Source organism: Hemitrygon akajei, chromosome 8, assembly GCF_048418815.1.
Source record: "Hemitrygon akajei chromosome 8, sHemAka1.3, whole genome shotgun sequence".
NCBI classification, from domain to species: domain Eukaryota; kingdom Metazoa; phylum Chordata; class Chondrichthyes; order Myliobatiformes; family Dasyatidae; genus Hemitrygon; species Hemitrygon akajei.
In genome coordinates this window covers 174,835,193-174,851,894 of record NC_133131.1, presented here as the reverse complement: position 1 = coordinate 174,851,894, position 16,702 = coordinate 174,835,193, and the positions used below count along the sequence as shown (strand labels likewise).

At 44.7% G+C, this 16,702-nt stretch overlaps 1 protein-coding gene across 1 annotated transcript in view; it reads left to right on the top strand.

The window, feature by feature from the left end:
* bop1 (BOP1 ribosomal biogenesis factor) overlaps window positions 1–16,702 on the top strand; it is a 238,685-nt gene that overhangs the window by 170,990 nt on the left and 50,993 nt on the right. The window contains exon 6 of the mRNA XM_073055147.1: window positions 13,487–13,588. Within this exon, the coding sequence (XP_072911248.1) occupies window positions 13,487–13,588 (102 nt within the window). The remainder of the gene's footprint in view (window positions 1–13,486; window positions 13,589–16,702) is intronic.

Genomic DNA, 16,702 nt, shown 5'->3' with positions numbered 1-16,702 from the left:
AGCTTTCCAATCAGTTTCTGAGGGATGATTGTGTTGAATGCTGAACTCAAGTCTATGAACAGCATCCGAACGTACGGATGCTGTCTTTTTTGTCCAGGTGGTTAGGGCCAGGTGGAGGGTGATGGCAATGGCATCGTCTGTTGAATGGTTGGGACGGTACGCAAACTGCAGGGTGTCTAGTGAGGGGGGCGGCAGGGTCTTGATATGCCTCATGACGAGCCTTTCGAAACACTTCATAATGATGGATGTGAGTGCAACGGGACAGTAGTCATTGAGGCAGGACAGTGAAGACTTCGGCACGGGGATGATGGTGGCGGCCTTGAAGCACGTTGGAACGGTGGCGCTGCTCAGGGAGATGTTGAAGATGTCAGTGAGAACATCTGCTAGCTGGTCTGCACATCCTCTGAGCACTCTACCAGGAATATTGTCTAGTCCAGCAGCCTTCCGTGCGTTGACCCTGCACAGGGTTCTTCTCACATCGGCTATGGTCATTTGTAAGAGGGGTGGATTTCCTCGCCGCCACGTCATTTTCCACCTCAAAACAGGCGTAGAAGTTGTTCAGTGCATCTGGGAAGGAGGCATCACTCGCACAGTCAGGTGATGTTGTCCTGTAATTGGTGATGTCCTGGATGCCCTTCCACATGCGCCGCGTATCGCTGCTATCCTGGTAGTGGCTGTAGATTCACTGGGCGTGTGCACGCTTTGCCTCTCTGATGGCTCGGGACAGTTTGGCCCTTGCTGTTGGTAGGGCTGCCTTGTCGCCTGCTCTGAAGGCAGAGTCACGGGTCCTCAGCAGCACACGCACCTCCACGGTCATCCATGGCTTCTGGTTAGCGAGTGTAGTGATGATCTTGGCCATAGTGGCATCATCGATGCATTTGCTGATGTAGCTAGTGACTGATGCCGTGTACTCCTCTAAGTTGGTAGAGTCGCCATCGGTTGCAGCCTCCCTGAACATGTGCCAGTCAGTGTGCTCAAAGCAATCTTGAAGAGCAGAGATGGCTCCTGCTGGCCAGCTTTTCACCTGCTTCTGAATTGATCTGGAGCGTCTGACAAGCGGTCTGTATGCTGGGATTAGCATAACAGAGATGTGGTCTGAGTAACCGAGGTGGGGGCGGGGCTCCGCCCGGTACACGTCGGGATGTTTGTGTAAACCGGGTCCAACATGTTCTCCCCCCTCATTGCAAAGTCCACATACTGATGGAATTTGGGGAGCACTGACTTAAGGTTCACGTGGTTAAAATATCTGGCGGCAATAAACAGACCATCAGGGTGTGCGTTCTGCAGTTCGCTAATAGCCTCATACAATTCACAGAACGCCTCCTTAACATTAGCACTGGGGGGAATGTAGACACCGAGTATGAGGACAGTGGTGGACTATGAGGACTCAACGTTCAAAGTAAGTTTAATCGAAATTTTATTGAAGCTCCTTTATGTATACGAACCTTGAGATTTGTTTTTTGTGGGCATACTCATTAAATCTCATAACCATGACAGAATCAATGAATAATACATTCTTTATACTAAATTTTCTTCGTTTATGGCTTTGATAAAGCCAGAACACAGGGTTAATAGGATTCTTATCAGTGTGCAGGAACAGAGGGATCTTGGGCTCCATGTCCATAGATCCCTCAGGGTTGCAGTGCAAGTTGACTGAGTTATTCAGAAGCCATATGTGTTTTGGCATTTGTTAGCTGAGGCGTTGAATCCAGTCACACAAAAATTATGCCCAGTCACCTTAAAAATTCCTCCAATCACCTCAAAATAAAATTATTTGGGGTGCTTTTCTATTATTAATAGAAGTATAGAACTGGACAATTATACTGGAACTGCATGCAGGGTGAGTTACGCCACAGTTTTTGTTCTGTGTGTAGCTCTAGCCACCATATTACAGGGATTGAACTGGGTGATTGAACTGGAGAGGGTGCAGGGGAGATTTAGAGGAATGTTACCGGGACTGGAAAATTGCAGCAACAAGGTAAGATTGGATAAGCTATGCCTGTTTTCTTTGGAACAGTGGAGTTGGAGACAAGACGTAATTGAGGTGTGTAAAATTGAGGGGCCCAGACAAGTCAAATAGGAAGATTTCTTTCTTCAGAGACCTCAGTAACCAGGAAGGTAGATTTAAAGTAAGTGGTAGAAGGATGAGTGGGGGATAACAAAAGCATTTAGTTGGGCGTCTGAAACTTGCTGCCTAAAAAGTGGTGGAGGATTGCAAGGAACCCCATGCAAAGCTTATAGTGAAAATAAGGAGGCATGAGATCCAAGGGGACCTTGCTTTGTGGATCCAGAACTAGCTTGCCACAGAAGGCAAAGAGTGATTGTAGACGGGTCATATTCTGCATGGAGGCCGGTGACCAGTGATGTGCCTCAAGGATCTGTTCTGGGACCCCTACTCTTCGTGATTTTTATAGATGACCTGGATGAGGAAGTGGAGGGATGGGTTAGTAAGTTTGCTGATGACACAAAGGTTGGAGGTGTTGTGGATAGTGTGGAGGGCTGTCAGATGTTACAGCGGGACATTGATAGGATGCAAATCTGGGCTGAGAAATGGCAGATGGAGTTCAACCCAGATAAGTGTGAGGTGGTTCATTTTGGTAGGTCAAATATGATGGCAGAATATAATATTAATGTTAAGACTCTTGGCAGTGTGGAGGATCAGCGGGATCTTGGGGTCCGAGTCCATAGGACACTCAAAGCTGCTATGCAGATGGACTCTGTGGTTAAGAAAGCATACAGTGCATTGGCCTTCATCAATTGTGGGATTGAGTTTAGGAGCCAAGAGGTAATGTTGCAACTATATAGGACCCTGCTCAGACCCCACTTGGAGTACTGTGCTCAGCTCTGGTCGTCTCACTACAGGAAGGATTAGGAAGCCATAGAAAGGGTGCAGAGGAGATTTACAAGGACATTGCCTGGATTAGGGAGCATGCCTTATGAGAATAGGTTGATTGAACTCGGCCTTTTCTCCTTGGAGCGACGGAGGATGAGAGGTGACCTGATGGAGGTGTATAAGATGATGAGAGGCATTGAATGATGTGGATAGTCAGAGGCTTTTTCCCAGGGCTGAAATGGCCAGCATGAGAGGGCATAGTTTTAAGGTGCTTGGAATTAGGTACAGAGTCGATGTCAGGGATAAGTTTTTTTTTACACAAGGAGTGGTGAGTGCGTGGAATGGGCTGCCAGCAATGGTGGTGGAGGCAGATACTATGGCGTCTTTAAGAGACCCCTGGATGGCTACATGGAGCTCAGAAAAATAGAGGACTATGGGTAATACTAGGTAATTTCTAAGGTAGGGACATGTTCGGCACGGTTTTGTGGTATTGTGCTGTAGGCTTTCTGTGTTTCTAGGATTGAACTCATCATGGTTAAACACTAGTGGGATCTTTAGAGCACAAGGCATAGGAGCAGAATTAAGCCACTTGGCCTATCGAGTCTGCTCCATGTTCCATCGTGGCTGATTTATTATTCCTCTCAATTCTATTCTCTTGCCTTCTTCCTGTAACCTTTGACACACTAAGCAAGAACCTATCGACCTCGACTTTAAATAAACTCAATGACATGGCCTCAACAGCCAGCTGTGACAATGAATTCCACAGATTCACCATCCTCTGGCTAAAGAAATTCCTCATAATCGCTTTTTGAAAATGGACATCCTTCAACTCTGAGGCTGTGCTCTCTGGTTCTTGACAAGGGTTCTGCGAGAGAAAATGATTTTAAAAAATAGATGTTGGTTTTTGAACCGCGGGATGTACAATGCTAGCACTCGCAGTGACCGAGCAGCCCCGTTATCATTTCATTAGAGCTCTTTCAGCCCAGTGTGGCAGTGCACAGTAGAACTGTGTTTATTTCATTGAGTCCATTCTGAGTTTTTGACGTGAGGTAGGGGAGGCCGTTTATATTTGGTGAGCGCTATATTGCACGAAGGGGAGGACGGTAGGTAGGCTGATGGTGAGTGCTGTATTACACAGAGGAGAGGATGGTAGACTGATAATTGATGAACACTGTATTGTACAGGGGAGGACGGTAGGCTGATAATCAGTGAGCACTCTATTGTACAGAGGGGAGGACGCTAGGCTGGTAATTGGTGAGCACTGTATTGTACAGAGGGGTGGACGGTAGGCTGGTAATTGGTGAGCACTGTATTATACAGAGGGGAGGACGGTAGGCTGGTAATTGGTGAGCACTGTATTGTACAGAGGGGTGGACGGTAGGCTGATAATTGGTGAGCGCTGTATTGTACAGAGGGGTGGACGGTAGGCTGATAATTGGTGAGCGCTGTATTGTACAGAGGGGTGGACGGTAGGCTGGTAATTGGTGACCACTGTATTGTACAGAGGGGTGGACAGTAGGCTGATAATTGGTGAGCTCTGTATTGTACAGAGGGGAGGACGGTAGGCTGATAATTGGTGAGCGCTGTATTGTACAGAGGGGTGGACGGTAGGCTGGTAATTGGTGACCACTGTATTGTACAGAGGGGTGGACGGTAGGCTAATAATTGGTGAGTGTTGTATTGTACAGAGGGGTGGACAGTAGGCTGATAATTGGTGAGCGTTGTATTGTACAGAGGGGTGGATGGTAGGCTGATAATTGGTGAGCTCTGTATTGTACAGAGGGGAGGACGGTAGGCTGATAATTGGTGAGCGCTGTATTGTACAGAGGGGTGGACGGTAGGCTGACGAGGAGCATGAAGGGGGTTTTCCAAGCATTGAATGGACTCGCACAACTTGGGCTGTGACGTCAGCCTCTCCCTCCTGAATTACCTCCCTCATCTTCCTTTGACACACCACTGACTGACTTATGGGAGTGAACAAACTCCACTGGTGTGGTAGAAAATTGGAGGGAAATTTTCATTCTAAAGAAGAAACTTTGACATGCCGCTACTCAGCTGCTGGTGTCCCACTATGCTGTTATTGTAAGTCTTACAAAAGGTGGATTGTGTAGATTAGAAGTGAGTTACATTGTGAAGTTTTCATATTTTGTGCTGTTTTCTTGTTTAATCAACGTCAAAAAAACAAGCACAGGTTTCACATGCTAGGTCTATATTTGAGCCTGATCACGTCACTTAGTGAGAAAATGTTTTGTTCAAAGTCTTGTGTAAAAGTGTGTCTTAGGCTATGTTTTTATTCATATTACTTTGGCTTATGGTTTCTAGTAACTTTGCTATTCAACATTGCCAATAAATTTTCATGTTTAAAATCAATTTACAACCTTTATTTAAATTAAATCTACTAAGCCTAACTTTAGAAAAATTAAATCTCAATTTGGGTTAAGCTAGTTATTTAACAGAAATTTATTATGCTTAGCTTATGAATTTTTAAGATTTATGAAAGGGAAAGAAAAAGATTAATTTCAAGAAAGGTAAGCTAAGCCTAACTACCTGTTTATTTTTCAAGAAAAGTTGGCTACAAATTCATTCTCTACTCAAAAGAGCATTGACAATTACTTTTGGATTATATCTACAGCTTACTGATCTCGCTAGTGGACTGTGAGCTGTCGAATCATTTTTACGCAGGGTCTCCCTGAGACCTGAAAATTATTTCAAAGGTTCCTCCAAGGCAAAAGCATTGAGAAAGGCTGCTCTAGACTCTCCCACTAAAGGAAACATCCTCTCCACATGCACTCTATCCAGGCTTTTCAATATTAAATAGGTTTCAATGAGATTCCCCCTCATTCTTCTAAACCCTGACAAACACAGGCCCAGCATTTGCAGGTCACAGCTCAAGTTTACTTCACCTGTGATCTACTTACCAGTACGAGAATGTGGATCAGTTTTGGTTACTTCTCGACCCAGCAACCAGCATCGAAGCAGTGGCCAGAGTGGATTGCTTCCTGTTTGAACTGTTCCCTGATTTTAATTGCGCAGCTTGGAAGGCGCCATCCTCTCTCCCTCAAAGCTCAAAGTATTTTTATTATCAAAGTACATATAAGTAACCATGTATAACCCTGAGATTGATTGTCTTGTGGGCCGACTCAATAAATCCACAGAATAATAACCATAACAGAATCAATGAAAGACAGGACCCACTTGGGCATTCAACCAGTGTGCAAGAGACAACAATAATCAATCAATCAATCAATCAATAAATCATGAACATGAGATGAAGAGTCCTTAAAGTGAATCCATGGGTTGTGGGAACATTTCAGTGATGGATATGTGAAGTTGTCCCCTCCGGTTCCTGAGCCTGATGGTTGAAAGTTAATAACAGTTCCTGAACCTGTTGATGTGAGTTCTGAGTCTCCTGACCACCTTCCTGATGACAGCAGCGAAAAGAGAGCGTGGCCTGGGGTTGAGGGGTCCCTGGTGATAGATGCTGCTTTCCTACAGCAGCATTTCACGTTGATGTGCTTAGTGATTGGGGGAGAGGTTTTACCTACGATGGACTGGGCTGTATCCACTGGTATTTGTAGGGTTTGTCATTCAAGGACATTGCTGCTTCCATACCAGGCTGTGATGCGTCCAGCCAATATACTCTCCAGCACTTGCCTGCCCATCACTTTTCTCTGGTGCCCCTCCTCCTTCCCGGTCTCCTGAGGTCCACTGTCCTCTCCTTTTAGATTCCTCCTTCAGCCCTTTGCCTCTTCCACCTAACACTGTGTAGCTAATTCCTTCATCCTCTACCCTACCACCCTCCCTCTCTCCTATCACTGCCAGCTTGTACTCCTTCCCCTCCTCCCACCTTCTTTTCTGGCATCTCTCCCCTTTTTCTTTACAGTCCTGAACTGAAACTTCAACTGTTCATTGCCTTCCATAGACGCTGACTGACCTGCTGAGTTCCACTAGCGTTTTGTGTCTGTTCATTGCCTTCCATAGACGCTGACTGACCTGCTGATTTCCACTAGCGTTTTGTGTCTGTTCATTGCCTTCCATAGACGCTGACTGACCTGCTGAGTTCCACTAGTGTTTTGTGTCTGTTCATTGCCTTCCATAGACGCTGACTGACCTGCTGATTTCCACTAGCGTTTTGTGTCTGTTCATTGCCTTCCATAGACGCTGACTGACCTGCTGAGTTCCACTAGTGTTTTGTGTCTGTTCATTGCCTTCCATCGACGCTGACTGACCTGCTGAGTTCCACTAGCGTTTTGTGTCTGTTCATTGCCTTCCATAGACGCTGACTGACCTGCTGAGTTCCACTAGCGTTTTGTGTCTCTTCCTTTGCTGCTTAATTCTGATAGTTTATCTTAAGTTTATTGCCAGGCACGTACCTGTTGACTAATTAACTGATGGAAAGAATGTTTCCAGTTGACTATTTAGGAATATTTCCTTGCTCTGACTTCTCTCAGCTCAGTAATTTTCATTGTGTACTGTTTTTCATGCCTGACACTTGGGGTGAGTTCGTTCACTCTGCTGTTGCAGTGCAGATGTCTGTCACTAGAGGCTGTTGGAGAGCTTTGAAAGTACAAGGTGACATCCTCAGCTTTGGTAACATTAGCAAGTTCACTTATTCTCAGCTCAACATGCAGAGGCTTTCCTCTGTTGTGTTCGCTCCTGACTTCCCGTCCAAAACTGCCTCCCATTAATCTTCCACTCTCACTGTCAGTCTTCCTCTAACTGGGAGTTAGTGTCTCTCCATAATTGTACTGTACTTGGGGTGGAATTATGATTGTGCCTACTCACCGTCTCTCTACAACAATGGCCTTCCACCCAAGTAACTAGCCTCCTCTGTTCCATCCCTATCTTTCCGTCAGTGCTGGGACTTGAACTTCATATGCTGGTGCCGTCGTCAATTAATTGGACTCACTCATTCCTCAATCTGGTGCACAAGGAGGACAGCATGGAACCTATCACCACACTGTTCTGAAGTCTGAACAAAGAAATGCCATTTTTATACAGAATTGGATAGGAGTTATGGATATTGACCGTTTGGTAAACTGTGTATGTTTGAATTGTTTACTTGCAAGATCCATCTTCATTCACAATTCCGGTGTTAAAAGTCAATAGACACTACAAGCTAACAACAACTGAAGGTACTTGAAAGTTGAAGTTTCAAAGTACATTTATTATCAAAGTATAGAGTGTCCAATCCTGAGCCTTGTCTTCCCGCAGGCAGCCACAAAACAAAGAAACATTATAACCCCACACAATAAAGCCCATCAAACACCCAAAAAAGGAACAAATTGTGCAAACAACGAAAAATGAGCAAACAACACACAGAACATTGAACATCGAACTGCAGAGTCCCCAAAAGTGGCTACATGCCACAGTCGCAGACTATTTCCAAGTTGGCACCAGCTCACGAAACTACTAAATACTTTGAAATTAGTGCAGTAATTGTCCCTTAGTTGGTATGTGTGCCCTGAACTCTTTCTGGTATATTCTTATCTTGTTTCTGTATGCAAAATGGCTCTGGTTCCCTGCTGTGCAAAGGGAAGCTATACTCTTCGCAGACCTTTCTTGCCTGGACATTATCTTGACCTTTAATCAGAGTTCAATCCCGTGCTGTCTGTAAGAAGTTTACCATCTCCATGTGAACCATGTGGGTTTCCTCCGAGTGCTCTGGTTTCTTCCCATAGTCCAAAGATTTATGGGTTAGTAGGGTTTTGGTCATTGTGAATTGTGCTGTAATTCGGCTAGAGTTAAATAGGTGGGCTGCTCGATGGAGTGGCTTGTTGGGCCAGGATAGCCAGTTCCACACTGTACCTCTAAAAATAAATAAAGATAAAAATGACGGTGCTTTATGTTGTTAGAACATTGAGACTGAAGGTTGAGATAAATCACAGTTGCTGATCTTGTTCAAAGAGGTAGGTTTTACATATAGGGAGAGAGGCATGGCCGCTGGGTGGGGAGTATGTAAGGAAGGCAAGATATGGACATGTGCTGGGTTTGGGGAGGCTTGTGGGGCTGCAGGAGACTCCACAGACAAAAAGAAGCAATGCTATTCGGGAATTTCAACAGCTAGATGAGAATTTCAAATGTAAGGCCGTGGGGAACCTTGCAGCTGTGGAGGTGAGGGAGGAATAGACATGGGTCCTGGTTCAAGCACCAGCACCCAAGCTCTGGCAGCGCACACAAAATGCTGGAGGAACTCAGCATGTCAGGTAGCATTTATGGAAAAGAGTGAATGGTCAGTGTTTCAGGCCGAGGCCCTGCATCAGGGCCCTGATGTCCTGATGAAGGGTCTTGACCGGAAACGTTGACTGTACTCTCTTCCATAGATGCTGCCTGGCCTGCTGAGTCCCTCTAGCATTTTGTGTATGTGGCATAACTTTAAGGTGATTTTAGGAAAATACAGGGGGAATATCAGAGGTAGGATTTTATACACAGCATGATAACTGTGTAACGGATTGCCAGGGGTGGTGGTAGAGGCAGATACATTAGAGACATTTAAAATAACCCTTAGATAGGCAATTGGATGAAAGAAAAGAAATGTGGGAGGGAAGTTTCCATATCAAGACCAAGGATGAGGGCCGGAGCCGCTGGGATTGTTTTCCGCAGAGCAGAGAAGTCACAGGGTACAAGGTGGCGACTATATTGGTGTTTGAGACTGAGCAAATGAGGAAAAATGAGAGAGTGGTGAATCTGTGGAATTCTCTGCCACAGGAAACAGTTGAGGCCAGTTCATTGGCTATATTTAAGAGGAAGTTAGATATGGCCCTTGTGGCTAAAGGGATCAGGGGGTATGGAGAGAAATCAGGTACAGGGTTCTGAGTTGGATGATCAGCCATGATCATACTGAATGGCGGTGCAGGCTCGAAGGGCCGAATGGCCTACTCCTGCACCTATTTTCTATGTTTCTATGTCAATTCTCAGGCACCTATTGTGGCTAGGCAGTCACAGGTTACAAGGTGGCAACTCGGTGTTTGATACCGAGCAAGACAGCAAGGAGGAAAGCTGCTTATCGTAGGGAGAGAAAGACAAGTAGGCAGAGCCGAGTCCACAGCCAGATCTTGTGGTGCAGTGGGCTCGACGGGCCAGGTGGCCAACCTCAGCTCCTGCTCCTAGTTCTTAAGTTCTTCTCAGTAGATGGGAAGCAAAATGACAGAATTGAATTAAATTAACAAAAGGAAAACACTGGGAAGACAGGATAAAATTGCTGGAAATCGCCCAGAGAATATAGAAGATGAACTTTATTCTCTAGAATATAGAAAATTGAGGGAGATTTGATAGAGGTGAACAAAATTATGAGGGGTATAGATAGGGTAAATGCAAACAGGCATTTTACACTGAGGTTGGATGGGACTACTACCAGAGTTCATGAGTTAAGGGTGAAAGGTGAAATGTTTAAGGGGAACGTGAAGGGGAATAACTTCACTCAGAGGCTGGTGAGAGTGTGGAATGAGCTGCCAGCGCAGCTGATGGATATGAGTTACATTTCAACAGTTAAAAATAATTTGGATAGGTACATGGATGCAAGGGATATGGAAGACTGTGGTCTACGTGCAGGTGGATGAGACTAGGCAAATTAATGGTTTGGCACAGACTAGATGGGCTGAAGGGCCTGGCTTTGTGCTGTAGACTCCATTCTATGAATATAGAGGAACACTCAAAAGTGCCTGTCCATACAGGTAATGTGGTCAAAGAACATGGGGTATTTTCCCTTATTAGCCGAGGTACGGAATGTACAAGTGGTGAAGGTGGTCTAGAGTTGATAGCCTCAGCTAGAGTAAGGATTGTGGCACTGGTTGTCATAGGAACAATGACAGCACGAGAAGATCTAAAAAGGTGTTCCTGGCATGTAAGAGTCATAGCTGAGATTGATAAATCTCCGCTTGGCCCCTCCTTCTTTAAAGTCAAGTGTGTAGAGATTTGAAGGCCCAGGTGAGTGGGAAAGGGAAGGACTTCAAGAGGTCAAGGGCTTGGAACAAATTTAGGTTAATGGTTAGAAATATTTGAAATGTGTGGCGACACTTACTGTGTGTTGGTTGTTAATGCAAATGACATTTTTCACTGTATGTTTTGATGTGCATGTGATAAATAAATGTAAATCTATCTCTGAAAACGATTAGAAGAGAGGAGAAATCTTGTCACATAAAGAGAAATAAGAGTCTGGAAATGATGGTGTAGACAGAAGATTCCATCACATTAGTGATGAGACTCAACTATGGATGCTGTGTCATAGCTGTGTAGATGCTCAAGCCTGGGCAGTGCATTATGGAGAGTAGGCTTTCCTTCTCCACGCAGCTGATGAATCCAAAGGAATGACAGAGACTGATACTGTTTGGCACCAGCAGCATCACAGGAATTGCCAGTCAGCGTTGAACACAGCGTAGGACTGCCTTGGGGACTTGAGTTCCAGATTTCTCCCTTGGAGTTTACTCCCGAAGCCTTCCCCATGAATGGGTATAGCCACAAGGCAGTGGAGGTTTGACATCAGTTTTCCTTCTAAATGAGCTGCCAGCATTGGCTGATGAGCCCCATCTGCCCAAAACAACTGTTTTTAAGGCGCCAATAATCTGCCTTTGACCGTTCTTCTGTCAGTAGAAATGGTACTGCCGGGTTTAAAAGCTCAGCCGCTTGTGAAGGCCAGGATCTGGACTTGGTTGTCCAGACTATTTGAGATGCACACCATTGAGAGCATTTAGTAGGTATTGGGAGCTTATCCCCATTACCACCCTGGCTTTGACAGCCTTGAGGAACCACTACAAATATAACTGAGTGTGCAAAAGCTTACAGTACTGCAGACCAGGAGCGGAGTGGGTTAGGCTACAGAGCTTCTCTTTGAATGTCTGAAATTTTGGAGCATATAACAGTTCTGAATTTAAAGAGTTACTCCAACATTTTTTTAATAGTCTCTTAACTTGGGCTGAAGTTCAAAATTTCCATCCAAAGAATTTACACTGAATTCCTCTGAACATACTTCATCCCTATGCTTGTAGTCTGCTCTTTCAAAAATGCTCAGGATAGCCAGGAGATGGTGAAATGTGTCTAACCATCGGTCCCTGGGGACAGACTAAATGTCTTGAGGCAGGTGACCTTTGAAAGGAATTATTTCTCTCAGTGCTTAATAGAGTAAAGGATGTCGGTGCTGGCAATGGATATTTCCAACTCCTTCACCCAGTCCCTTTTTTTCCTGTGTGTGTGTGTGTGTGTGTGTGTGTGTGTGTGTGTGTGTGTGTGTGTGTGTGTGTGTGTGTGTGTGTGTGTGTGTGTGTGTGTGTGTGTGTGTGTGTGTGTGTGTGTGTGTGTGTGCGCGCGTGCGCGCGCTTTGAGGAAGGTATAAGCTGACTAAAAATATTCCCAATTCTGCTTGTTTGATGCTCCCACCAACCTTGCAGGTAAATCTTCACTGCCCTCTGAGAACTGGGTTTGAGTCATTTGAATATGAAGGCAGAATACTTTACTTTATTGTTGCCAAACAATTGATACCAGAGCGTACAGATATTTGATTCTGCGCTTCACACTCCCTGGAATACAAATCGATATTAAATATAATAAAAATTTAAATTATAAATCATAAATAAAAAATAGAAAAGGGAAAGTAAGATAGTGCAAAAAAAAAGGGTTAATGGCAGGATTTTTCTTGGTGTGAAGGAACAGAGGGATCTTGGGGTCCACATCCATAGATCCCTCAAAGTTGTCACGCAAGGTGATACGGTGTTTAAGAAGGTGTGTGATGTGTTGGCCGTCATTGGCCAGGGAGCTGAGTTAGAGCTGTGAGGTTAGATCACACTGAGAATATTGTGTTCAGTTTTGGTCGCCTCATTATAGGAAGGATGTAGAAGCTTTAGAGAGGGTTCAGAGGAGATTCACCAGGATGCTGCCTGGATTAGAGAGCATCTTATGAGGACAGGTTGAGTGAGCTCGGGCTTTTCCCTTTGGAGCGAAGAAGGGTGAGATGTGACCTGATAGAGGTGTATGAGATATTAAGAGGCATAACTCGAATAGACAGCCAGAAACTTTTTCCCAGGACAGAAATGGCTAATTTTCAAAGTTCATATTTCAAACTTTTAAGATGATTGGAAAGTATAGGGGAGATATCAGAAGTAGGTTACTAACTCAGAGTGGTGGGTGCGTGGAATGTGTTGCCAGGATGATGGTAGATGCAAGTACGTTAGACACATTTAAGAGACTCTTGGATGGGCACATGGATGAAAGTAAAGTGGAGGGATGGGTTAGATTGATCTTAGAGTAGGTTAAAAGGTTGGGAAACTTGGTGGACAAAGGACCTGTACTGTGCTATGTTCCAAATGATAAAAAAAAATTGGTATGGGTGTATCGGACCAAAAGGCCTGTTTCTGCACTAAACCGCTCTATGATTTCCATTTCCTTTCTTCATTCCTTCTCAAGCTCATTCTATCCTCCCTCACTTTTCACACATGTCAAATAAAATCTTTTCCAGCTAATTCCACCTGCACCTTTCTCTTGTGACCTCATTTCTTCTCTTAATAAACCTGATTTGGGCATCTGTTCATCAGCTCTTGGTGGTAAATGAAAGGCTTTGGTGAGTGTGCATGCATACTTGCTCATGTTTATGCTCTAAACTGTGTCATGTCATCACGAAAATATGTTTTGTACTAATACCACTCATACTTTCTCTTTGTGTAGCCCTCCATTGATTTCTTTACCCATGAGACGATGATTCACCCTGTGACCAACCATCCAGCTCACAAACGCAGCTTCGTTCCATCACTCATTGAGAAGGAAAAGGTAAGATCCAGCAATTCCATTTTTGTTTTCTTTTTTGCAGTCAAGGAGCAACTTTTATGTGATTCCTCCTGTTCTGTCCTTGCCCATTTCCTGAAAGAGCTGGGGGGCGGGGGGTGGAATGCAAGCACTATTGGACAAGGCTTCTGCCCTGCCATTGTTCCAAGCACAAAATGCTGGAGGTTCTCGGCAGTTCAGACAGCATTTATGGAGAGGAATAAGCAGTCAACATTTCAGGTTGAGAATGGTCTCGGCCTGAAATGCTGACCATTTATTCCATTCCTGTCTGGCCTGCTGAGCTCCTCCATCATTTTGTGTATGTTGCGCTGGGTTTCCAGCTTCTGCAGAATCTTGTGTTTATGGACAGCAAAACAAGCCGTGTTCCCCCCCCCCCCCCACATACACCCAGTACTCCAATGCCAGCCTCCTGCGGACTTGTGTTTATGGACAGCAAAACAAGCCCTGTTCCCCCCCCCCCCCCACATACACCCAGTACTCCAATGCCAGCCTCCTGTGGACTTGTGTTTATGGACAGCAAAACAAGCCCTGTTCCGCCCTCACATACACCCAGTACTCCAATCCCAGCCTCCTGCGGACTTGCGGATTTGCAGACTTTGGGCCTTTGACTTCCCCAGTGGAGTCACAGACTCAGAGCTCTGGCTATCATATCAGGCCTCAAATTCCAGGTTTCTGATCAGCCAGGGAGAACGACAGGTTTTGACCCATTAACATTGCAAGTAAATATGCTTGCTTTCTACAAATGTACAAGCATACAAATTAGGAGCACAAGTGAGCCGCTCAGCTTTGGCTTTCAAAGGCTGAATATGTAAGACGGAGCAGAGTTAGGCCTTTCAGCCCATCAGATCTCTCCACCATGCCATCGTGGCTGATTTATTAATCGTCTCATTCCCGTTCTCCTGCCTTCTCCCTGAAACCTTTAACAACCTGACTAATCAAGAACCATTCAACTTTTATTTTAAATACACCCAATGACCTGGCCGCCACAGCTGTTTGTGGCAATGAATTCCACAGATTCATCACCCTCTGGCTAAAGAAATTCCTCCTCATCTCTGGGTCTGTTCTAAATGGATGTCCCTTTATTCTGAGGCTGTGCCCTCTAGTCCTAGACTCTCCCACTATAGGAAACATCCTCTCCACGTCCACTCTATCTCGGCCTTTCAGTATTCGATAGGCTTCAATGAGGTCCCCAGAGCCAACAAACGCTCCTCGTGTTAACTCTTTCATTCCCAGAATCATCCGCTCAGGTTCAATGAAAACCTTATTTGTAGCAGCATCATGGGCACATAACATCAGATGAGCAATATTCACAAGAAAGAACATAAATTTAAAATACATTATATAAAATTATCTGAGAAGGAACACAATTATAAAGCATAAATTAAACATAAATCCTACACAATTTTTATATTTAAAAAAAAGAATCCAATTAGAAAAAACACGCCCATTCAGTGCAAAGTGGTCTCAGCGTTGCTGAGCTGTGGAGTTGTGCTGGTTGGTTCAAGAACCAATGTTTGCAGTGAGCTGTTCTTGAACCTGGTGGTGTGGGAAGTCAGGCTTCTGTACCTCGTGCCCGATGGGAGTTGCAAGATGGCATGGGCCGGGTGGTGGGATCTTTGATGAAGGGTGTTGCCTCCTGTAGATACTCCCGGTCATGAGGACAGATGTATTAGACCTGTGGTGCATTCGACATCGTCCACTACTCTCTGCTGTTTTTACGCTCCTGTACATTTGGATTTCATGGCTTTTTTCCCATTGTTTTGGAATTATTAGCTCTAATGTAGCAATACACACCCATTACTAGTCCTCGTTTATGTGAGAGAGTGAGCTATGAGCTGTTAGAATCTCTGGGCCAAAAGCATGGTGCGATAGCCATCTGTAGATGCCCAACTGCTCTATGTTTTACTAGTTGTATGGAAAACTGCAGTTCACATCAACGGATTCTCAAATGACTTCATGCAACTTAGCACACTGCCAATTGTATGCTGACCAGCCGTCGTACACCAGAGTTAAACTCTGCAATGTGCACTGAACTAAATCAATCACATTGACATAAACACAGTGACTGAGGTGGTGGCCATTCGAGATTATTTAATGTTTACAAGGGTGAAGGAGAACCAGGCAGTGATGCCGCTTGCTAGGGTACTCTCTAGTGTGAATCTGTACAATGATGTGAGTGTAGATGTGCTTTGTCCAGCTTCCTTCAGCCTCCTCAGAAAGTAGAGCCATTAGTGAGCTCTCTCTCTTGACTGTGTATGATGTGTTCTGGGACCATGAGAGGTTGTGTGTGATGTGCCCTCCAGGGAGTTTGAAACTGCTGTGCCAAAGAGGGGTATGAGTGGGACGAGTTCTCTTGAAGTCGATAATCATCTCCTGTGTCTTGATGACATTAAGAAAGAGGCTTGCATGGCAGTGTTTAGATCAGGATTTTAGTTACTGTAAAATGATGTCTTTGTCTTGTTCATCCTTGACCTCTCTGAGTTATCTGGTGAAAACATCAGTGGGGATTTGAGAAGAGGCTCTTTCTGATCTACTACTCAGGATGTAAGTTGTTCTGCCAAGAATGCAGTTATTTTCAATCTCTATTTGCCCTGAAGACATTCAGCATTGTGAAACCTGATCAGAAAAGGGCCAGTAATATCAGGAAGGATCCCACCCACCCTGCTCATGGACTGTTTGTCCCATCCCAACAGGAAGGAGGCTACGTAGCATCCACGCCAGGACCACCAGGTCAAAAGCAGTTACTTTCCCCAAGCAGTAAGGCTGATCAACATCTCCACCCACTAACTCCACCACTACTTTATTATTTCCCACCAGTCACCTTATGTATGGCCTGGCATCACCTTATGGACATACAGTCAATCCACGTATAGAAGCATTCTTATGTATTTATATTTATTGTGTTTTTATCCTATGTGTTTTTGTTTTGTGCTGCAATTATTTTGTTCTCCTTTACACTGGAAATGACATTAAACAATCTTGAATCTTGAATGTCCCTGGAGGCCAGTGCTGAGACAGTCAGTGTTTTATGTATGTTTGTCAGTCTTTGCTTATGTATAGCTTTTCATAAATTCTACTGTTTTTTTTTGTTTCCTGCAA